The sequence below is a fragment of the Coenobita brevimanus genome, chromosome 55 (assembly GCF_032717465.1).
Source record: "Coenobita brevimanus isolate Jiangsu-jjx chromosome 55, ASM3271746v2, whole genome shotgun sequence".
In the NCBI taxonomy this organism is placed as follows: domain Eukaryota; kingdom Metazoa; phylum Arthropoda; class Malacostraca; order Decapoda; family Coenobitidae; genus Coenobita; species Coenobita brevimanus.
This window is the reverse complement of record NC_137008.1, coordinates 58,502,317-58,526,466: the sequence shown is the minus strand read 5'-3', so window position 1 is coordinate 58,526,466 and position 24,150 is coordinate 58,502,317. Positions and strand designations below refer to the sequence as shown.

Sequence of the window (24,150 nt, the reverse complement as noted above, 5' to 3'; positions counted from 1 at the left end):
TGCATAATTACGAATCCATAAACATAATATTCATTGCAGAATGTTCTACTGTCATGCTAGTACTGTAAAATTAACGGTGAATTACGGATATGAAATTGGGTGTAGAATTCTTAGTTCAACAACAAGTATACGTTATACAGATCGTATCCTGAAACGGAATACTTCAAGTTGTCCAAAAAGCAGTGTCTGGCACCCAATATTAAGACTAAAAAAAAAAAAAAAAGATACCTCCTACGTCACGTCTCCCTCCCCCTCCTTTGCCCAGGTAGCAATACCGCGAAGTATGTTGGTCAGAAGTAAAACAATGTAGGTCAGAAGTAAAACAAGCGTGTCCGTTGTTATACAGTAGACCTGCTATGATGCAGTAAGGGTTAATGTAACTCCCGCACGCCATCTAAATGTTCAAAATTAGCTCATGTGACGTCTTAGCCTATGAGTGACTGGGTTTTCGAATGACTTGTTAAACCAGTGAGATGGTTACTACTACTACTACTACTACTAATTGTTCCTGCTTCTGCTGTTGCTGCCATTACCCTACTCACCCCATCAGTTGGTGGAAGTTGAAATTAGTAGTAGTAGTAGTAGTAACCATCTCACTGGTTACACTGCTCATAGCTTTCTATACATTCCTAAAATAGCACTAAAGTCGCCACCGCCTCTAACTACACAGGTCGTTTCTCAGAGTAAATCATCATCATCATCATCCCGGTAAAACTTTACCATACGGCACGATAATTCCACCTGCCTTCTTAAACTCTCATGTTCCTAGGGAAAGTAATTTTAGTACAAAATGCAACACAGATAATTGCTTGTTGATTTTTAACTATAAAACGTATATTGAGTAAATAATTTTTTACCCATTCTAAGGTATTCAAGGGAGCTGCCTGGACACCCGTAGCAGCTTGTTACTGACGATCCTGCTAACCTAACGGGGGCTTCGCCCCAGACCTCCTATGATTTTACCTACCTAGGATTGCCATTACATCTAACAGTGGAAGACCCCAGTTCCTATCAGACCGATACTTCTACCCTAACCTAATTAAGTTGTGAAAGAAGCATTTGAATAGGAAAGTTGTAGGACCTGTGCCCTTGTGGTAAAGTATTACCGGTAATCAATAAATAATACTAATAAAAATATCTTGAGAACACGAAGGGCCTCCTAGGGCGAGTGAAGTCGGATAATAGCACACCAGAAGAAAGTAAAAATGTTCACCGCGGTAATAAAGCTCATCGTTAATTTAGTATGATGTTATACGATTCATAGTCAAAGCAAAATACGTGTAATCTTAACAGTGATTGCGCAGGAGTACAGTCTGCGGATATAACAGCACAGTGTAAACTACGCTAAATAACAGCAATATAATGTTAACACAAGAAGTGTCCATGAACGGAGGAGAGCCCTTGTTCAACTGACAGTTACATATTACATTTTGCTATTGATCTTGCTCGTTTTATGTATCAGCTTGCAGGTGCAGTCCTAGTTCTTCTCAAGATCCACCACCTCCTTTTGTTTTACTCTGTAAGCATTTTGTAACTACTGACTACAGTATGCAACTAGCTTTGCTGACGGAGGTGTGTGGCAAGACCCACCAACTCTTTGTTGTATATGCTTTCTATCATATATATATATATATATATATATATATATATATATATATATATATATATATATATATATATATAAAACATTAAACATTTCAATTAGTCAATCAATCAGTTTTTCATCTCTACCAGACAGTGCTAGGCCCCGAGAGGCCGGGCCTTGCGTGTGTGGATGCGTGCAAGAGGGGAGTGGTTGATTGCAGAGTTGCAAGGTCACGTCATAATGACATTGTGAAGGTGTTAGTGGCTGTGGGTTGCCTCCTGCCACCCCTGTCAAGGTCAACACTGCTTACTGTTCTGTTTTCAGATAGGCAGAAGGCTTGGGGGGGGGTGAAAACTATTCATCAGTACAGGATATCATAAATATTTTTTTCTATTCCTTTGAATAATCATACCTTAAAGGAATTACAAGTTATTAAAATATGACCAGGAAGATCGTCCTTCTGCATATCCCAGCGCACACCATACAGCCTAACTGGGGTAGCATGACACGAAATGATGCCTTGAGGATGCACAGCAAGTCTGTACAAGGCTTCCGTAAGGTGTGATATGGTGCAAAGAAATTTGTTTCATTATTAAGCTAATGAAAATTATAAGCCCTTCGTGTCATGTCGACTTTTATCATGCTTTAGGCTATTAATCCTTCTGCGAGAACGGGGTTTTCCTTACCCAAATAAAATCATCATGCACTAGCCAGTATAACATTCAGGTGGGGCCTTGACCAACGAAAAAGTAATCGAAATAAAATTTAGGCTACGCATTGACTAGCACTAAGCTTCAATCACTGACAGGGCTTGTAGAGTCAAGAAGTTAAAGCCCTGCTTTTTCCTCTTAGAATAAATTCTCTCAGCTGAATGAAATTGTCTAGCATTAGGCAGAATAAAATTCTCAGTTATGTCTGTAACAATGAAAGTTACTTAGAACTGTATAAATTTAATGAAAACTTTAATTCATACGTTAGCGCCATACGTGCAGACATTGCTAGATCATGAAGAAATACCTTTCGTTTCCGTAGTGATCCCATGAAAAGATTGCAAAGATTGCATATTATGAAAGGTATTCAAACAGGACTTCACTGAATACTTGCAACATGTGAGAAATTGTAGTATTAACAGGAGTCAATTAAAATCATCGCGCATCCTTACATCCCTGCCATCTCCCCCCCCCCCTCCGCCCCCCTCAACCTCAGCTCAAAACAAAGATGGCGGCGAGCAGCGAGGAGAAAGGCTTGCTGGGCGCCGCCACTAAGCCTCATAGACGTTACGGCAGTACTGCAGTCAACATGAAGAAGCCAGAGCACGTTATCAAGCACAGAGTCTCGAAACAGGACACTTTACAAGGCATCGCTCTCAGATATGGCGTTACGGTAAGGTGTTGAACTGAGTGGTAGCTGTTCGGTCTTGTTTACCAGGCACACTCCCACCTTGCTGCAATCAGGCTCAATTATCGAACCTAGGATTATATTATACAAAGCATGATTGTTGAAGTGAGTGAAAATGGTGCCGGTTGGTTAAAATTTGTTGAGGAAGATGGCATTATTAATAACAGTTGTGTTAAAGATTATGGTAGTCCTATAATTTGTTTTACTTTAGCACCATATCAACTTTTAAGTTTTACGAATATTCATGTAATGGTAAAGCTCATGTGTATTAACATGGGTAATGTAATTGTATAATGCAGAATAGAACTAGTAACAAACAGCATTATCATTTGTTTGAAGGAATTATCATCAAAATCCTAATTATCATCATGACCACCACCTCCACTCGTCTCCTTGACAGTGTCCTTCCAGTTTTAGCACTGTGGTTGTAGACACATTATTGCATTGGTGGATCCCAATACTCAATTTTCTACATTCATATATTGCAATCTCTGTGTAATGTTGTTGTTGCATATGGTATATAGACATACTGAAAAAATTAATCAAAAGTCATATGGTACCTGTATGAACAATGTATTTTATTGCTAGCTCAAGTATTGTACACCAAAAATCTGTTGAATTTGGGCAGGTGAATTTCAGTAGCCTAAGTGCACATGCTGGATTTTTTTTTTTTTTTTTTTTTTTTAAGAGGACTGCCCATGAATTAAAGACCCGTTAGCCTACATTTGCATCACACATAATTGAGATATATGAAAAATATGAAGATTATGATAGTTATTGTGGTAGGTGGTGGTGACCATCATCCACTCACATGATGTAGTGCTGCCTGCTACTTCCTTAGTCTTTATCGTTCTTTGTCTGCGCCTGCCCTCCTCTCTTCTTATTTCTTCCATCTTTCTTGTCAGTTCTTATTGCTTTTCTTCCCTTTACAGTTGGCTTTACATTGAGTAACAAACCAAATGGTTTCCTGTAAGCCAGGAAACCATTTACAATGCTGGGTGGTAACCATATAACCAAACCATATGTGCTCCCTATGTGTCAGCAAGTGGGTTGGTGGAGGGTTAGTGCCCCTTCCTGTAAACAAATAACTCAAAGTGAAATGGCCACCCCTTACGGGATTATGGCGTCTGGCAATAGATAGATAGATAGATGATAAGTCATGTACAGTATGTTACAGGATCATCTATCTATGTGTCTATTGCCAGACGCCTCAATCCCGTTTGGGGTGGCCACAAACAAATCGCCTCCAAGTCGCCCTGTCCCCCGCCATTTCACTCCCCTGCTCCCAACTCACACCCCCCTCTCTCATATACTTCTCCACTCCATCTCTCCATCTCATCCTCGGCCACTCCCTCCCTCTTTCCCCCTCCACCTCACTCACATACACTCTCTTCGTCAGTCTTTCACCCTCCATCCTCTCCACATGGCCAAACCACCTCAGTGTGTTCCTCATAACGCTTCCTGTCACATCCACATCAACACCACAATGCTCCTTTATATCCTCATTCGTCAGCCTGTCTCTCCATGTGACTCCACAGGCTCCTCTTAAATAACTCATTTCCACGGCTCTCACTCTTGACTTGTGTCCTTCCAACAACGTCCAAGCTTCACTTCCGTACGTTAGAGTTGGTATCACAATACTGTCATGTAGTAACTTTTTCACTTCCATGCTCGCTTCCCTGTTTCTTATCACTGCTTTTAAAGAACCAGCAACCTTTCTTCCCTGCTGTACCCTTTCAAGCACTTCACCCTCCAAACCTCCATCCTTACTCATCACACTACCCAAGTACTTAAACGTGCTCACATTTTCCAATTCCTCACCATCCAACCTCACTGTACATTCACTGACTTCACCTCTCTCAAAGACCATCACTTTACTCTTCCTTACATTCACCTTTAGATTCCGTTTCTTACACACTCTCCCAAACTCATCCACCAAGCCTTGCAGCTCCCCTTCGTCTTCACTCAACAACACAGTATCATCTGCAAACAACAGTACAGGGAGTTTCCAAACACTATTCTCTCTCACCAGGGCCACTCCAACATCCACTACCCTACCTTGCACCTCTTTTATTACCCCATCCATGTACAGATTGAACAACCATGGAGACATGACACATCCCTGCTTCAACCCAACTTTCGAAGAGAAAAATTCACTTAGTTCACCATCCACACGCACTGCAGCCTTTGCACCATCGTACATACTCTTCACAGCATTCAACAACTTCCCATCTACTCCATATATTCTTAACACTTTCCACAATCCTAGTCTATCCACCCTGTCATATGCTTTCTCCAAATCCACGAAAGCCGCATACAACTTCTTTCCCATCTCTAGAAACTTTTCCACTAAAGATCTGAGAATGAATATCTGATCTACACAACCTCTTCCCTTCCTAAAGCCTCCCTGTTCTTCTCCAACTAATTTCTCTGTTCTTTCTCTAACTCTGTCAATAAGTATCCTACCACTATTATGGTTAATATGAAGCCCAGATTTCAGTCAGAATTTCATGGTTTTATCATGTCTATGGTATAAGAAAACTGGAATAACTTTAGTTTGGGACATCTGAGGAATTTCAAATATTCACCCTGCCCAGTCTGTAGATCTCTTAGTCAGGAGTATTTTGAACTGCTGAACACGCAATAGGAAATGAATAATTAAAGTGGTCAGGATTACAGCAGCCATAATAATGCACTTACACTCATGTACTAGGACTACGGCACTTACGGAGCTTTTATACATAGGCTATACTGATAATGAATGCTAGAGTTGTCAGGTTAGGTTAGGTTAATACTGCGACATTTCAGCTTAAGCCACTAGAATTAACGGTTATGTTTGGTGGTTCGGTTAGGTTACGGCTGCCGTAATCATAGTCCGTGAGCATATGCTTACAGCTGCCATAATCGTAACCATGGCCATGAATAATGGTATCATAAATATATCTGTCTATTGCCTGACTAAACAAGAAAATAAGTAAATCTCACTTAAATGAACAAAAAAGCATGTTGTGATCGATTATTAAGTCTTTCCTGGTTGCCATTGTGAATGTTTAAAGCCTCATTATATGATTCTAATCGTCACAATATGTAAATAAATACTGTACTGTATATTTATTGCAAGTAAAATTTTTCGTCTTGTAGTCAGTTTGGCTACTAAAAATTTATTTGGCTCGTAAATCTGAAACCTTAGGAGCCAAATGGCTCTCAGCCATCAGCAGTTAGCAAGAGCCCTGCATATCCTTTTTGTACAGTGTTACACTAAGAAGACAAATGCCCCTATGATTGCGACACACTTCCCTTTCCCCATTTCCTTTGCACAGGGGAATAATTATAACTGACTTCCAATCCTCTGAGACTCTACCTTCCTCCCAGGCAAATCTGCACATCTCCCATATCCATTCTACTACTACGGTATCTCTCCTCCATGCTTCAGCATTTCACCACACACTCCATTAATTTCTGGGGCTTTCCCCATTGTGACTTTCTCTCACTGCCTTCACTACTTCCATCCTACTGATTCCTTCCTTTCTTCCCACCTCCCTCATACTACCAGCCACTCATACTTGTATTACTTTCATTCTCTGTGTTTGTAATGATCTTACAAATTTTTTCCACATTTCACAACATTGTGTCAGGAGATCTTTCACGTGCTGTGAGAGCTCCAGTGCGTTCATTAGTTCGTTACTAGTCACCAGTAGGCATGTGGTAGTGCTTGACATGCGCAATGGGTGACTGAATTTTTATACATACTGTATATACATATATACTGTAAATACTCTGTACAGTATATCATGATCATCATCATCATCCGGACCCCCTTTCACACCCTAGGGCAGGTTGAGGAGTAACAGTGTCCAGACAGCCCAAATTTGCCCAGTCCAATGGGCCACTCTTCCATTCACTCATCATTCAAGCTCCCAGAATCCTGGCTCTATCGGATATGCCAAAAACATTCACCACGTTCTGTAGCTTCACAAAAATGTATCTGATAGAATCAGTCCGGATGCTGTCACGTTAAAAGGGGTACCAAATCCCTGATCATGCACTTCTCCTCGCAATATTCATCCAGCCAGCTCGATCTCTTGTCAGTCTCCTAAACTCACCGACATCCAAACCTCTCTTCCTCACACACTCATCCACCATATCTCCATCTCCTTAGCCTACCTCGCCTCCTCCCTCCATTAGATTCGCTCAGATATACTGTACCTTTTCATCACTCTATTGTAATCCATTCTCTCCACATGACCTACCATCTCAGTACAATCTCTTCAGTTCTGGTGTCCACAGACTTCCTCACTCCACATCTTTCACGTATGCGTCGGCCTTTGTCACCTAATGGTGGCTCTCCATGCTGCACGATCTGTTGCAGCCTCCCTGTTCAGTCCCTTAACCCTGAGGTCGCACTTAATGACCTCGTGCCACATCTTTCTTGGTCTACCCCTCAGAACCCCATCCCGAATATTAACACTTCTCACCTTCTGCACCCAATTATCATACAGTATCTATATACCGGTATATATATATTATATATATATATATGCAATTAAATCACTTAATAATCCTGATTCATAGATATGCTGATATCCACAGGGAAAAGGAAACACGATATATCGTGTAAACTTTTCCTTGTGGATATCAGCATATACACTCGACCCTTGATTTCCCGGATTAAAAGGGGGGGAGACCAGTCCGGGAATCACAAAAGTCCGGCCTCATATCCCATTCCCTAGACTATTACCATCTTTTGTCCGAATTCTCCAATATTGTCCAGCAATTATTCCGATATTCTGGAGTATTCTGGCATGTAGGGATTGTAGGCTACATATACAGTACCAACATAACTAACATACACAGTGCATAAAATAATAACACTGACACAATAACAATAATAATAACTGACAGTTGCAGTATTTTGCTATGGTAGCTACAACCCTAAAAATGGTTGTTTAGACAGTTGTTGACGAGAATATGGAGGGTATGATAAGAGGAAGATCAGAAAGCTGAGGAAAACAAAGAGGAAAATGAACAAGGAATAGAACACCACAAGATGAGCCAACCACTCATCAGCTGACTGAGATACAAATACGCAGTCATCGAATGTGATCTCGATCTTGAACCAAATCGGCAATTTTAATTTGGAAAATATTTTAAACTTTATCACCATAAAGATTTGCTCACCATATTATTTGAAATTCAGTAAAAAATCTGTGCTTAATTTAATTATTAGAAAATCAGGATTCAGAGTGAAAATTGCTTGAAGTTAGCAGAAATGTTTTGACTCTAGCCTAACAACTCGCCTTGACAGACTTTTGTTTTGTATAAATATCGATTTACAATGCAGATACATTTTTTTGTACTCAAAATAAATATTTATGCAAAATAGAAGTCTGTCAAGGTTTGCTGACGATCTGAAGGGGAAATATCTGCTAACATTGGCCAACCGCTCATCACCTGACTGAGATACAAACACTGACGATCTGAAAGAGAAATATCTGCTAACATTGGCGCATTTTAGTTCTGAAACCTAATTTATTAATTAGGTTATATTAAGTACATTTTTTAAAAGTGGATTTCAGATAATTAGGTGTGTATGAGCCACTATGGCGAAAAGAAAATCGGTATTTAGTAGCACCGAGTCAGGTGAGCCAAGTGAGGAGAAATGGATCCCATTGACTTTGTCCGTAAGAATATATATATTTTTTTATTACTTATGAATTTTATTGCGTCCAAGCCTTCCATAAATTTTACTGTTGTGCATTAAACTATTTATAGTGGCATTTGAGAGACATTGTACTGAAGGGAAGGGGTTAAGGACTCTTTCCCCCCCCTCGTCCCATTTCCTTATACAGATCATGTACTGTTGGAGACTTCATTGTCATCTTTTACCTTAGTTTTCTCGTACTTCTTCAGTTTTGACAATTTGACCACTTTGACCATTTACCTATACAGTTTTTTCAGCTTCATGATTAATATACAGTATATAGTCTCATCCTTCCTTTTCTGAATATTACAGTATTGCTGTTTATTATTATTGTTATCCCAGCCTTTGTTCCTACATGGGAAAACTATCAGCAGCATGCCCCAGTGGAATAGGCCTCACATGCTTCGTCTGCAGAATTCTGACCCTGTCTCATTTCCAAGTCATTATAGAAAGTTTTCCTATTAGGTATATCAAGTTTGTGATGAGTTGTGCCTGATATCTGTGTTAAATATAATAATCCAGGACCAATACTAAACAGCTGAAGAGATTAAGAGTTAAGTTACCGGTACTGACTCATGGTAGTGTGAGTTGCTTCAGCCATTAACCTTTACAGCACATCCTGACCCCTCTTTACAGAAATACAAATATTTTATGCATCATGGAATATGACGTAAACTGATTGCAAAGTACCTGTATTGTGAAAAACTTGTTAACCCTATAATGGTTTGGACAAGTCTTGTACAGTATTCTAATCAAATTTACCAGCTAATGCCAGACAATGTTTTCATCAGTTGATAGTGAGTCATAGGAGCTTGAGTGTTAATATTGTCGCCATTAACCATCTTATGGGTGGGACAACAGCAAGGTATATTATAGTATGTCAGCTAATGCCAGATTATTTTCTTTAGCTGAGTGTGAGTCATAGATCAAAAAAAGGTTCGGTGAAGGCTTATGTAATTAGTTACTGCACTGGTTATAAATATTCAGTACTTGTAAGATGCTTCATCAGTGCTTTCCTTCCACACCCAGATGGAGAGTATAAAGCAACACAACAAACTGTGGTCAGGAGAAGCTATGTTCCTTCACGATTACCTGGATGTTCCTGTGAGCAGAGCCGTTTATGAGGCCCTGAATGGTGGAGCTGCAGGGGCGCCAACTCTCCCCGTAAACTCCCAAACTGTTCCACAGACTTCAGACAGGTAAGATGTGATGCCATAGCTATACCGGTAGTCAGTATTGTTGTAGGAAGTAAGCTATAGCATCACCCAATCAGGGTGGTACTTCCAAGGAGGATGGGAAGGCTGGTGATATGGAGAGCTGAAGTTCTCATTTCATTAGTCCTCAGAACTAAGTTCTGACCATCCCTCTTTGCTGACCTTTTCAGTACAGTATGTCATTAATACAGAGAGCTGATTTGTTTGTTCATTCACTTACAAAGGTGGCCAGTGCTATGTAAGCTGTTAAATAAATCAGAGGATTGAGTGTGGAGATTGCAAGAGACTATCAAGGTGTCTTAATTAACCCTATCAGGTTTCTAAGCCAGGCGATGACCCACATTTTCATGTTGTGATATCTTTCTTAGATCGCTCTATGTAAATACACTCTTCATGATAGAATGTTGGTTGTGGTGTCATTTTAAAGCTGAATAGTTGTACTTTATTGTAGCATGTTCAGAAAAGGGAAACAAAGAAAATAAGTCAAAATGATAGTTGAAGTTAGGCGAAAACCAAAAATTTTATAAATTGCCATAGAACAATATTCGGGGGAAAAAAATAATAATAAAGATATATAAATGTGGTTTAAACCATTCAAAACTACAGTAACTTACCTTTACAATGACATATAGGTTATGATAATTTCTGCATTTTATTGCACAGTAAAGAGAAAGGAGAAAGATGCACAATTTTTTATGATTCTAAGCCACATTCACTTTATGATCTTTTTCTTTGATCAGTCACTTTAAATACAGGTATACCCCAGTTTAACGATGCAGTTGGTCAGGTAAAAACCCGTCGTTAGGTGGGATATTGTATATCGGGGTAGATTTAACATGAAAAGTAATGGGATGCGTTTTTCAGCACTGGTTTTCCCCCCCAGACCAAGTCCAAAACCCACCCAAATGAGCTAAAAAAGTTTAAAGCCAATCTAAATGGCCTAACACCTGTAAAAGAAGCTAATCGAAACCTAACACCGGTAAATAACTCACTAAAACCAACTGATAAAATTGAAAATCTCCATGTATAAGTCTGGAAACAATCAAGCTTAGTAAACTGTACCTCAGAATGATAAGATATCACCCCACCTGTGACTAAAACACATTAATCTAAGTCTAAAAACAGTTTATAAAACAACCAAAACACATTTTTAGTCTAAAATATCATCAAAATCGGTAAAAAAAAAAAATAAAAACCCATCGTTAAGTCAAGGTTTGGCCATCATTAGGCAGGGTGTGGTGGTATTTCTACCCCCATCGTAAAGCTGGGGTATCGCATCTAGGGGAATCATATATCGAGGTATAACTGTACACTTTTTATGATAAGATGCTGGTCATGGTGTTATTTTGAATCATAGTAGTTGTACTTGATTGCAGTATATTCAGAAAAGGAAAACAAAGAAAATAAAAAGTCAAAATGATGAGTTGAAGTTAGGCAAAAACCAAGAATTTTATACCATCTGTCTATTGCCAGACGCCTCAATCCCGTTTGGGGTGGCCACAAACAAATCGCCTCCATGTCGCCCTGTCCCCCGCCATTTCACTGCCCTGCTCCCAACTCACACCCCCTTTTCTCATATACCTCTCCACCCCATCCCTCCATCTCATCCTCGGCCTCCCCCTCCCTCTCCCCCCCTCCACCATGCCGTAGAAAAATCATTCATTCGTTCATTGCCAGACACCATGTATCCCAAATGGGGTGGCCTAGGGCTTAGAGTTTATTGTTTTACAGGGAGGGGCACAATCCTCCACCAACCCCACTTGACATGTAGGGAGAACGTTATGCCCACAGCATCTGGTGTTCCCAGGCGGTCACCCATCCAAGTACTAACCAGACCCAACGTTGCTTAACTTCGCTGATCAGACGGGAAGCGGTGTACTCAATGTGGTATGGCCGTTGGCTACAGAACATTAATTCTGTGTCAGCAGATATTGTCCGTTGCTTCCGAAATCCATAAATATTTGGCAAAAAAATATCATCATCATCATCATCCGGACCTCCTTTCTCACCCTAAGGCAAGGTATATATAAATCTGGTTTTATCCATGCAGAACTGCAACAAATTACGATTACAATGATGAAGTCATACCAAGTGCACACTGGCTGCCATGCACAGAACAGGCGTTTCGCAACATTCCCGAGTCTCTTCGTTATGATGCGTAAACCCGATTTATTGTGAATATTTTACAAAAGTATCTTTAAATGACAAATAAATTCGTCATCGGAATCTTTGAGGTTGGACTTGAAATGACGCCAAGAAGTGTCATTGGAATCTCAAGGTTAACCTATGGATTTGTGACTTTCATTTTGTATGATCGTGAAATGTCAGGAGTAAGGGCAGAGAAAATGGGACTTCTAACCCTTGCCGGTCTTCTTTGTAAGGTAGTTTACCTGCTTTGTTTTATAGCTAACCATTGTATATTGTACCTCCTATAAAGCATGCAGCATGGCCCATGCAGACCATTGTGCCTCATGACATCTGCAGCATGGCAAGAGTTAAGGAATATTCATGGCTTGGATAGTTTTATATATATATATATATATATATATATATACTGTATATATTACCAGTTTTATCAATTATTTATTTATTTATTTTTTGTTCATCATCATCATCTGGACCTCCTTTGCCACCTTAGGGCAGGGTGAGGAGTAGCAATGTCCAGACAACCGTAGTTTGCCCAGTCCAATGGGCTGTGCTTCCATTCACTCATCATTCAAGCCCCCAGAATCCTGGCTCTATCAGATATGCCAAAAACATTCACCAAGTTCTGTAGCTTCACATAAATGTATCACATAGAGCCAATCTTGACGCTGTCACGTTAAAAAGGGGTGCCAAATCCCTGATCATGCACTTCTCACAACATTCATCCAGCCAGCTTGATCTCTTGTTAGTCCCCAAGTCTCACTGACTTCCATACGTCTCTTCCTCACACACTTAAACACCATATCCCTCCACCCTCTCCTTGGCCTACCTCGCCTCCTTATTCCATCAAATTTGCTCAGTTATACCTTTTTCACCACTCTGTTGTTGTCCATTCCACATGACCATACCATCTCAGTACACACACTTCAATTCTGGTGTCCACAGACTTCCTCACTCCACATCTTTCACGGATCACATTATTTCATATCCTGTCCACTGTCTGTACTCCACATATATTCCTCAGCAGTCCCATCTCCACTGCATTCACTCCTGACTTTTCATTTTCATGCCACACCATAGTCTCATACACATGTTAAACTGGTACTACACTCCTTCATTTAATCTTCATGCAGCTGCAACACTCAAGCCTTTGTTCCTTATTAAAGCCTTCATAGCATCAACTATTTTCCTTCCTAGAGCCACTGAACTTTCACTTCTTTTGCACATTTTCCTCCTTTTTCTATCTCTGTGCCCAGGTATTTGAACTCTCTCACCAGTTCCAGTCTCACTCCATTCACTGTAACATCACACAGGAAGTCATCTTCTCTCTCTCAGTAACCATCACTTTACTCTTTTCTACGTTTACCATCGAGGCACAGTGCTCACAGACATCAGCAAAACTCTGTACTTGTCTACCAAGTTCTTGTCTGGTATATGCAAGTAGTACGGTACTGCATCATCAGCATTCAACAGATTTGAGATTTTCCATTCATTACCAATGCCATCCGTCTCTCCATTACTTGTGTTTTTACTTCTCTCATCACTCCATCCATATATATATATATATATATTGAACAACCATGGGGACATCACACAACCTTGCGACACTCCCACACTGATCGTGAACCATTCATTTAGATGCCCATTTACCCTTACACATGCCTCACTACCAACAGCACTAGCAGCTTGCCATCTACACCGTACATGCACAAAACCTTCCATGATTCTTCTCTGTCCGCTCTGTCTTATGCTTTTTCCAGATCCATAAGTGTCATAAACACCATATAGTCCTCACAAGCCTTCTCCACTATCTATCTTACTGCAAATATTTGATTACACATCCTTTGCCACTCCTAAAGTCACCCTGTTTGTCACTCACTAGGACGTCTGATAAGTCTCCTACTTACTCTGTAATAATACCTTCCCTACCACACTCAATAAACTTATGCCACGATAATTCTTGCACTCACTTCGCTCACCTTTATTTTTGTACAGGGGTACAGTCACAGCATTTTCCAATCTGCCAGCACAGTTCCGTTCATCCATGCCATCTTACATAGCTCCAACAAGGATTCATTCTGCTTTCTCCACTACACTTTATCATCTCATCATGCACCTCATCAACTCCAGCTGCTTTCCCATTTTTCAGCCCCTTCACAGCATTCTTCACCTGTGTGAGTGTCACGTCTCCTGGCACTGCATTCCTTCTCTGCACACCCCCAAAACCAATCATGTTTACAGCCACTCAGCCCTCTCAATTCCCATTCATCAGGCTTTCAAAATATTCTTTCCATCTGGTTCTTAAATCATCCCCATGGGTTAATGTTCTTCCACATACATCCTTAACACTTTCACATTTCGTTCCGCTGTCACTTCTATATTTGTCCACCTCTTTCCAGAATAACTCCCTATTTTCAAAGTAGTTTGCATTCATTTTTTTTCCTAGGTCATCATTTACCTCCTCATTTTTCCACTTCACTAGTCTCTTTACGTGCTTCTTGCTGTCAGTATATTTGGTTATTTCAATTGAACCCCTGTCCTGTAACCACTCTAGCTTTTCTTCCTCTTTTCCTCCACTGCTCTCTTAACCTGTTCATCCCACCATGCCATACCATTCTTTGTTGTTGCTCTTATCACACCACACACTGCTTGAGCATTAATAACCAAGCAATCCCTATACCGGTACCTGGTATGCATTCCACAGGCTGTCGAGATCCATTTCATTCCAATTCACTGATTCTAACCCCTCCCCTACTTTGGTCCTGTATTCATCTCTGCCGTTTCTTTGATCCTCTGCTTCTTGACTTTGTCTTCCTCCATGACTGCTCCTCTCTCTCCTGGTCCACCTCATTCCTCCCAGCTTGATCTTACATACAACAGTCATATGATCTGATCCACATCTTCCATTCACGGCCCTCGTATCCGCAACCATTCCCAGCATCAACCTTTCGAGCACGTACTCAATCGGGCTTCTTTCAACACGATCCCCGTTCCCTCGGTACCATGTTGATTTATGTGCATCTTTGTGTTTGAAGTACGAGTTACAAATGCACACCCTCCTTTCTTGAAACATATCCTTCAGTCGCTTTCCATTATCATTTACTCCTGGTACTCCATTACAACCCATTATGTTATCCTCAGGACCAGTGCCTACTCTTCCATTCTTATCATCCTTTACGATCGCATAATAGCTCCTGGGCATTTCTCCCACTGCTTCATCCAGCTTATCCCAAAACCTGTCTTTCCCTCTCTCACTCCTGTCCTCACACAGTGCATACCCTACAATTACCACCATTTTCACCTTCTCAAACTTGGACTTGACATACATACACCACGAGCTGACACATTTGTAATCTCTCATTCCACTGCCACATATCATTCATCAACAAAGCAACTCCTTCCTTGCATCTTCCTCACCCCTTCATGCCCAGTATTACACATTTCACACCCTTCCACTTGTCCACTTCACACCCTTTCATCTTTGTTTCACACAGTGCCATCACGGCATATCTCGCACTCTTGAACACATTTGTCACTTCCACACTTTTGCTCTCCTCATTCACACCTTTCACATTCCACATGGTCTTGCGAATCTGCCCATTTGGTTGGGGCCCTAGGCAGGTATTGGGCACACTTTTGCTCTCCTCATTCACACCTTTCACATTCCACATGGCCTTGGGAATCTGCCCATTTGATTGGGGTCTTAGGCAGGTCTTGGGCACGCTTTTGCTCTCCTCATTCACACCATTCACATTCCACATGGCCTTGCGAATCTGCTCATTTGGTTGTGGCCCTAGGCAGGTATTGGGCCCTCTGAGGCTCTCTGAAACAACTGCCATGGTTAAGTGATTTTGGATAGGGGAATCTAGGGAACACTTAACCCTGCCAAAAACCCTGGTTATATGGTTACCACCCAGTGTAGGAAATGGTTTCCTGGGTACAGGAAACCATTTGGTTTGTCACTCAGTGTAGAGATCGTAAGGCATTTCTACACTGAGTGGATGATGTGCCGTGTGTTGGGAAGAGCATGTGGAGATTGCCAGGTGTGAAAGGATTGAACTTGCTGGTGAGTCTCTCAAGTGTGTGGAGGTTTTGTTACTTGGAAGACATGTTATGTGCTGGAGGTGGGGCTGGAGCTACCTCTGTGATTAGAGTGAGGAGTGGTTGGAAGTAGTTCAGTTGCCTCTGCTGACATTTCAGGGCTCATCCTCCATGCTAAGGGATCTTTGTATGCAGAATGTGTTAGGAATTTAATGCTGTATGGCAGTGAGACCTGGGCAGTAAAAGAAGAGGATATCGCAGGCTCAAACATACAGAAATGACAGTGATTATGTGGATGTGCAGTGTGTCCTTGAATGCGAGGCTTTGGGGGGGGGGGGGACTAGGCTTACAGTGGAAGAGTTAAGAGGAAGGTTGGGACTGGAGTGTATTGGTGTTGTGTTGAAGAGAGGTAGATTTAGATGGATTGGACCTGTGGAGAGGATGGAGGATGACAGTTTGGTGCAGAAAGTGAGAAGTGTTATCGTTGGGTTTATAGGTGCGTTAGGCAGACTGAAAAAAAGACCTGGGATGAGGTCATAGAGTTTGACCACAGGGATAAGGGTCTGAAAAGGGAAGCTGCCAGAGATTGAGCTGCATGGAGAGCTGCCACTGGGTGACCAAGGCTGATGCATGCAAGCATGTTGGAGCTACTATAAACGAATGAAATGATTGTGAGGGTTGGTTGGTGGAAAATTCCATGGCAAGTCAGTCTGTGCAGTATAGCAGCTCAGTTGCACTGACTTCACTAATACACAGTTTGTTGTATCACATAATTCGTTCGTATAGTTTATAAAGGCTCAGACATGCTTGCATGCATTGGCCCTGGTCACCTAATGGTGGCTGTCCATGCTGTTCAAGCTTTGGCAGCCTCACTCTTTAGTCTCTTATTTCCGAGGTCGCACTCCATGACCTCGTCTCAGGTCTTTTTCGATCTGTCTCTCACAACCCAGCCCCTAATGTTACATTATAATTACAATGGTATCTTATACACTGATCCCTTGGGTATTGCACATAATTGGTACCGAACAGGGTACAGGTACCTCTTGATTTACACGAGTAATGTGTTCCAGAGGAAGTTGTGTAATTTGAATTTTGTATAATTTAAGCATAATTTTCCCACATGAATAATCATTCATTCATTGCCAGATGCCATGTATCCCAAACGGGGTGGCCAAGGGCTTAGAGTTAATTGTTTTACAGGGAGGGGCACTAATCCTCCACCAACCCCACTTGACACGTAGGGAGAACGTTATGCCAACAGCATCTGGTGTTCCCAGGCGGTCACCCATCCAAGTACTAACCAGACCCAACGTTGCTTAACTTCGCTTATCGGACGGGAAGCGGTGTACTCAACGTGGCATGGCCGTTGGATGTTAATTGAAGGAGTTAGATTCTGTGTACTCTCTATAGTACTATGTGGTAAATAAAATAGTTATACCGTACAATAATTCCATACATTAATTACACTTGAATTATGTACACACACTGAACAGATTGAGAGGAGCAGCACAGGGTGCTGACATTACAATAACTCATCCGAATCAGTCCTTCTCCGACCGACAGTGTGAGACCTCTGGTGGCCACAAAATGAAATGCCCCATGGTGCAAGTTTTGCTTTTTCTTAAATCATGTTATTTTAAGAAAAACATATTGTAAACAAAAAGACAGAATTTTTACATCGTATTATTTAAAAAACGTGTAATTTAAACTCATGTAAATCGAGAGGTATCTGTACGTGATGATGGAATTGGGCAATAATAAATGCACAGGACCTATGGGATTTGTCCTAATTGGTACCAGACATTATAAGTGCAAACCCAAATTTTCCCCTTTACGACAATTTAGACCCATTAAATACGTACACACATACGTGCATACTGCTTTTGTCAGTATCAGAAATGCAGGCATGGTTAGGTTAATAGAAAGTGGTGAAAAGGGCTCAGTGAGGACAAGACACATACCTTACCATAGAAAAGACCTGAGATGAGCAAGGAAAGGGTTGTGAGGCTAGGGTGTGGAGAGTAAGTGATCTCCACCACTTGGGATTATCTCCTACAGTAGGGCCTCGGCATTGAATCCCTTAAAGCCATCAGAAACCACAGATACTTTAAATCATTGTCAACAGAAACCAGCTCAGGTGCATGATAACAATGTTTTTTAGCCAAAAAATTAATAACAACAGGAGGAATGATTTTCATCCTGCAGGGACAAGACCTGCTATAACCAAATATACGATAACCAAGGGATCACATTATAGGTATTGGTCATTAAGTTATCATCAGTTTAGTATATTGTTAAGTATTTTATTTACTAATAAAGACTCATTAAAAAAAAAAAAATTTCACCAGGAGTTCTGAAGGCAGTCGGAACAACTCCAGCACCTCTGCCTCCACGTCTCCCACTCCTCAGTCTCCTCAGCAGCAACCTCGGTCGCTGCCTTCTACCCCCTCCACCCCAAGTGGTCTCCATGATTGCTCAGAGACAGATCCACTGGACTTCCTCTCCAAGATCGACTCCAATATAGCTCTGATGAAGACCAGTATAGAGCGAATGGAAACTCACGCATAGTAAGTGAGGAAAGAAGTTAACGTTTTCAGTCTGGTGATTTACTTCTTATGCTTGCTAGAGCTTGACAGTTTTATTCAGCTCAAGAGGCTTTTTGAGCTTGAGGGAATAGGTATAGCCTCCACTTACTGTACACTGCAAGGCTTCTCCCTCAAGTTGAATAAAATAAATCTGGTAGCAGCAAGAATACAAAAGTATCTCATTGGAGTGAAGAGGTTAAGAGGCTGGTTTTACTGTTTATGAAGCAGTTAATTGAATTGTTCGTAGCCTGTGGGTTTTTGAGTTTCAGTCAGGATGAGTTCAGATTAGTCATATTGCAAGCACAGGAGAATGTGGGTATCAGTTGACTGGTCCTTGGCCTTTTGGTGGATTGTTGCTTGAATAGTTATTTAAATGGCCAGTACATTAATAGTTACCATATGTAATTGGTATCATGCTCATTTAATGAGATCATCTCTTATTTTTTTTCTAGATAGATTTTTAATAGGCTGAAGATGTTAGAAACAGTCTCAGTTAATCACTTTAGCATGAGGGCATCAATCTTCTTTAATTCTGGATAATAGTGGATTATTCTTTTCTCAGCTTCATAGGAAATTCCCTTGATTGAAAGGGTAACTACAGCAGAATCTCCTAAATTGTGTGATTTTAAATATTGGATTCATAATATGCGGCAACATCATGCAAGTTTACAACATCAATAAACCGTGGATATGACCCGAAATTCACAGATGCAGCCATAAAAAGTGATGATTTTCCAATGCCTCGTGTAATATGTGCCACCTTTACCTTAAGTCTGCGCATCTAGCTGGGCATAAGCCAGTCATAGTCAAGCATGTCAGTTACTAAACAAATCATATTCAGTCATAGCACTGACTACAAGCCAATCACAGCACTTCCTTCTCATGCCAAGCATGAAGGTTGTTAGTGTTCGCAGGTGACCAGTTTGATATAGGTTTGAGGAAAAGAGGGGCAACTTTTCCAAGATGACAGACTCATAAGCAATTTTCCGATAAGATCAGTTATTTCTTAATCACAGAATTCTCAGATCACGGCATGTGCCCAGTCTCATAAGAGTGCAGTTTAGGAAATTCTGCTTTACTTTGACCAGTCAGTGAAGGAGTGATCATCACTAATCAATAAAGTTACTGATCAGTGCCCTAGTTGGTGAGAGTGTAATGAATAATGGCAAGCAAGGTTATGTACAGAATTGCATTTGTGTAGTGTAGGTAGAAAAATGTTGACTCATGAAGTACAAACACACACACACACACACACACACACACACACACACACACACACACACACACACACACACACACACACACACACACACTGAAAAATGAATTAGGCTAACTTGTTCTAAAAGAAAATTTAATATTACGATTTGTTTGTCCATTTATTTTTAGATTTTTAATATATTGGGTTCAGTCTTTTCATACAGTTTTTTTCCAAGGTACTAAGTACTTTACTAATGTATAATATATCAGAAATACCAACACCAGAATTATTTTTCTTATAGAAATGATTTGCAGAGAATTTTTTGGTTAAGTTATTTCAGTATACTATGCAGTGTATTTTCCCAAATTTTTTGATCCAACAATGAATACTTGTGTATATGTGGATAGGTTAGTAGATACATCTAAAAATTTGATATATCCTTAAAGGTTTTGAGAAAGAATCATAGTACTGTGCCTATACATTTATACAGTATTTTTGAATTGGCAGTCAACAGCGTATCCTATAAGAATTTGTGGGATGGCAGAGGAGGTACAGTATATGCTCAAGCTAAACTTTTATTATTATTATTATTATTATTATTATTATTATTATTATTATTATTATCATTATTATTATTATTATTAATATTATTATTATCATTATTATTATTATCATTATTATTATTATTATTATTATTATTATATTTATTACTACTACTACTACTACTACTACTGCTATTACTACTACTGCTACTGCTACTACTGCTACTGCTACTACTTCTGTACTACTACTACTACTACTACTGAGTTGTGCTGTGCTTTATATACGTTGTGCCTAAATATAATTGTAGGTCTTGCACTAAACTTTGACATCTTTGAAGAGTACAGTATTTTTGTGTAAGTTAATGATCAGCTAAAGATTTGAAATTACAGTATTGAATATGTATCAGTAATAAAGTACTGATATTTAAATTACTTTTGCCTGGCTATAACGGTTATGAAATAAGATCATATGATTGTATTATATATACCGTACAATAATACTGTGCTGTGCGTTTTGATATATAAAAGCATTTTATTGTGCCATGGAATTGCCACTTGAATTTAGTTTCATTGTACTATAAAAATTAGTGAAGATGCCATTCACGAGGGGAGGGTGACAGATTGTGCTGGGACTTCCATCTCTCTGTTATGGATACATCATTATTCTCTCTGACAAGGAGGGTGTGTTTTCACCCATGTTTGTTTTTTAGTTTGTTTGTCTGTTAGCATTACTACTCAAAAATCAAGAGATTTGGACCAAATTTGGTGGGTAGATAGTCCATGTCCCAGGGAACATTCGATTAACTTTTGGGACCGATCCGGATCATACCATATTACAGATTCTGGATCCAGAAAAAAAAATTTTGTGAAACCCTAATCAGTGATGAGAAAACCTAACCATAATGAAGAGTGGTTTGGAAATTATGTTGCCCTTGACGAAGAGATGCGCTCCACCGGGTGCCCCTCTAGTTTAGAGTTGTTTCGTTAATTTGCTGATGAATTGGTAGCGCATTTCACATAGTTGCTTGTACTACAATTTATTATGAAGTTTCAAAATATGAAATGTGGTTTTACATCTACTTTTAACCCATCAGCAATGAACTGTTCTTTTGAACTGTGTGCTTGCCTTCCTTCTCCATTATGGTGGGTGTGTAGCATCTGTATGGCAACAAACTCTCAACCCTTTTCATTCCAGCTTTCTAAAGCAAGAATTAACCATCCCAGTCCTTTGTGTCTGCAGCATGTCAGCTCTGGAATGGTCTTCCTCTGTCTGTATTTCCTTTTGCCTATGATCACAAGTCTTTTAACCTTTCTTGGCTGAATCTTTGTGAAGTAGTTTGCCTCCCCATAGTCATTGTTTTATTTCATTCATTCATTCATCATCCAATCCTACATTGCCCCATGAGGAGTGTAGGAACCTGGGGCTAGGCAAGTTGGTCCTGCCTTTTAAGATGAGAGTGACCAGCCTCACTCATCCATGAATGGCATTTTTTGTGCAGTAAACCTCAACCACCCCTTGGATACAAACTAAATTGTACCTCGTGTGAGGCTTGCAGCTTGGCCCGTGCAGACCTTCATTGTGCCTCGTGTGAGGTATCCAGCTCAGCAAGTGTTAAATGCACTCTTTCCAGGCATTTCAAACTGTTTAAAGTGAACTAGAGAGAGTTCACAGGGCTGTTTAGATCTCCTCACCCCATGGGACCCAGGCTTAGTGTAATGATGATGATGCCATTACAATACAGTACAGTAGTTGTATTCTGGTTTGACATTCAAGATTTTGTATTTTAGTGCCTCGTTATCAGTTTATTTTCCATCTCATGCTTTCCTTTCTCTTGTATGTTATATATATCTGTACAAGGGGATTATCAAGGTGTAATTTACTAAACAAATTATAAGAAGAATCATTATATAAATCCCCGTGGCCAACTAAAAATATGCTCCCATGATTTTATGGTATACGGTGATCCCTTGGAAATAGAGGTTTTCATTATCACTACAGGTTGAAAATATTCCTTCCTCCCATTGGAGCACATCAGCTTAAAAAAAAAAAAATATATATCACACACCTGGGCTGGTGTATGACAACTGGTGGTGCAGTGTCTGTGGTTTCTGACTGCTTTGAGGGATTCATAGACGAGGCCATAATTGAGGAGTTATTCCCAGGTGATGGAGACCACGGACTCTTTGCTCCCTAGCCTTGGAACCCTTTACCTAAAGCCCATCTCAGGTCTCTCTATGGTATGCATTTCATCCTTATTGTACCCTTTTCATCACTATTAATCTATCCATGCCTATGTGTGTTTCTGACAGTTATCATAATGGTATGTGTGTAATTAGTGGATTTAAATTGCCATAAAAGGAAAAATTTGGGTTTGCATTTGGGATGCCTGGTACCAGTTGGGATAAATCCCATAGATTCTGTGCTTTTGTTATTGTGCATTTCCATCATCACGCACCATGTTCAGTACCAGTTTTGTGCGATAACCAAGGGATTGCTATAGTTCATTAGTGTTTTTATTTTTAGTAGGAGTAGAGAAAGAGATACACTTCACTTTTCATGTTCTTGCTGCACTCCTTTGCTTTTCAAAATGCCTTGTAGGAGGAGATTTTTTTTTTTTATTGCTATCCATGTGATGATATAAATAATAGGACTAGGCATTACAAGCAGTTCTGTTATGGCCTTCTTATAACTACAGTTCAGTTTTGGAAGGAAGAACAAGAGGGATAGAAATACTGAGCAGCCTCTATCTCCTTCCCTTCCTGTGAAGACAAATCTTTATTTGGGCAAGGATGTTATTAGGAATATTTTACACCTTCTCTCCTTGTCCTTCTTGTGAAGACACATCTTAGTTTGGACAAGGGTGTGATTGGAAGAGTACTTGTGAATCTAAGCCCAGTAACCAAAGCTAGCTTATATAGATCTCTTGCTCAGGTAATGACTGGTTTGCTGGTGTAAAGGAGCTTGTTTATCCCTGAGCTAGAGAGGTGTTTACATTGTGTTGGTGCTCATATCTGTAGCTTCAGCACAGTAATGGTGCTTGATGGATGCATGGCTTACTTAGCTTCTTTGCAGGGTGCTTGCATTATTTGTTGAATTCAAAGGGAGTACTTTACATGTACTGTACTTACAATGCAGGGCTTCATTATATGCCACTTAAAACCTCTTCTCGTTGATGTTTCATTTTATTCGTATTATGCCCAGACAAATTTATCCTGTTTAGGAGAAACCCATCTTAGTGGTGATACCAATTAACTGATATTTAGTTCTCCCTTCCTATGATGTGAAAAAAAAAAAAAAAAGAGAGATATATATATATCGTATCATTTGTAAGGGCTCCAACCTGCTTACATGCATCAGCCTTGGTCACCTAATGGTGGCTCTCCACGCTGCTTTATCTCTGGTAGTTTCCCTGTTCAGTCCCTTTTACTGACTCATTTATATATTGTATAGTGTGTTCACCATAGACATTTTTTAACCCTTAAAAGGTGGGCTACTTTCCCATTTTACATCTGTGTGGGATGAATTATTTTGGAAAAAATAAAGTGTCATGAAATCAGGCAAAACCTGCATAAATGGATCAGAATAGCTGGGGGGGGGAAAAAAAAAAAAAAAAAAAAAAAAAAGTTTCTCTCTTCAAATTGCGCCGGGGCTGGGTGGTGGTGAGAGAGGAATGAGAGGTGGCACGTCAAGGTCATTCTCAGTGGCACGCAGGTGAGAGCAGGCAGGCAGAGAGTCTTGTT

General features: G+C 40.2%; 1 protein-coding gene and 2 non-coding genes across 3 annotated transcripts in view; 1 reads left to right on the top strand and 2 right to left on the bottom strand.

Moving 5' to 3' along the window:
* The first annotated feature begins 2,803 nt into the window (after window positions 1-2,803).
* The window catches only part of LOC145401404 (uncharacterized), a 47,728-nt gene continuing 26,381 nt past the window's right edge, over window positions 2,804-24,150 (top strand). The window contains exons 1-4 of the mRNA XM_080273742.1: window positions 2,804-2,968; window positions 9,714-9,848; window positions 13,417-13,421; window positions 18,436-18,651. Of these exons, the coding sequence (XP_080129868.1) occupies window positions 2,804-2,968; window positions 9,714-9,848; window positions 13,417-13,421; window positions 18,436-18,651 (521 nt within the window). The remainder of the gene's footprint in view (window positions 2,969-9,713; window positions 9,849-13,416; window positions 13,422-18,435; window positions 18,652-24,150) is intronic.
* Window positions 11,681-11,799, bottom strand: LOC145401532 (5S ribosomal RNA). The gene has a single exon (XR_013897622.1). It is a non-coding gene; the product is annotated as a 5S ribosomal RNA (ribosomal RNA).
* Window positions 17,337-17,455, bottom strand: LOC145401545 (5S ribosomal RNA). Its single transcript, XR_013897634.1, has one exon. It is a non-coding gene; the product is annotated as a 5S ribosomal RNA (ribosomal RNA).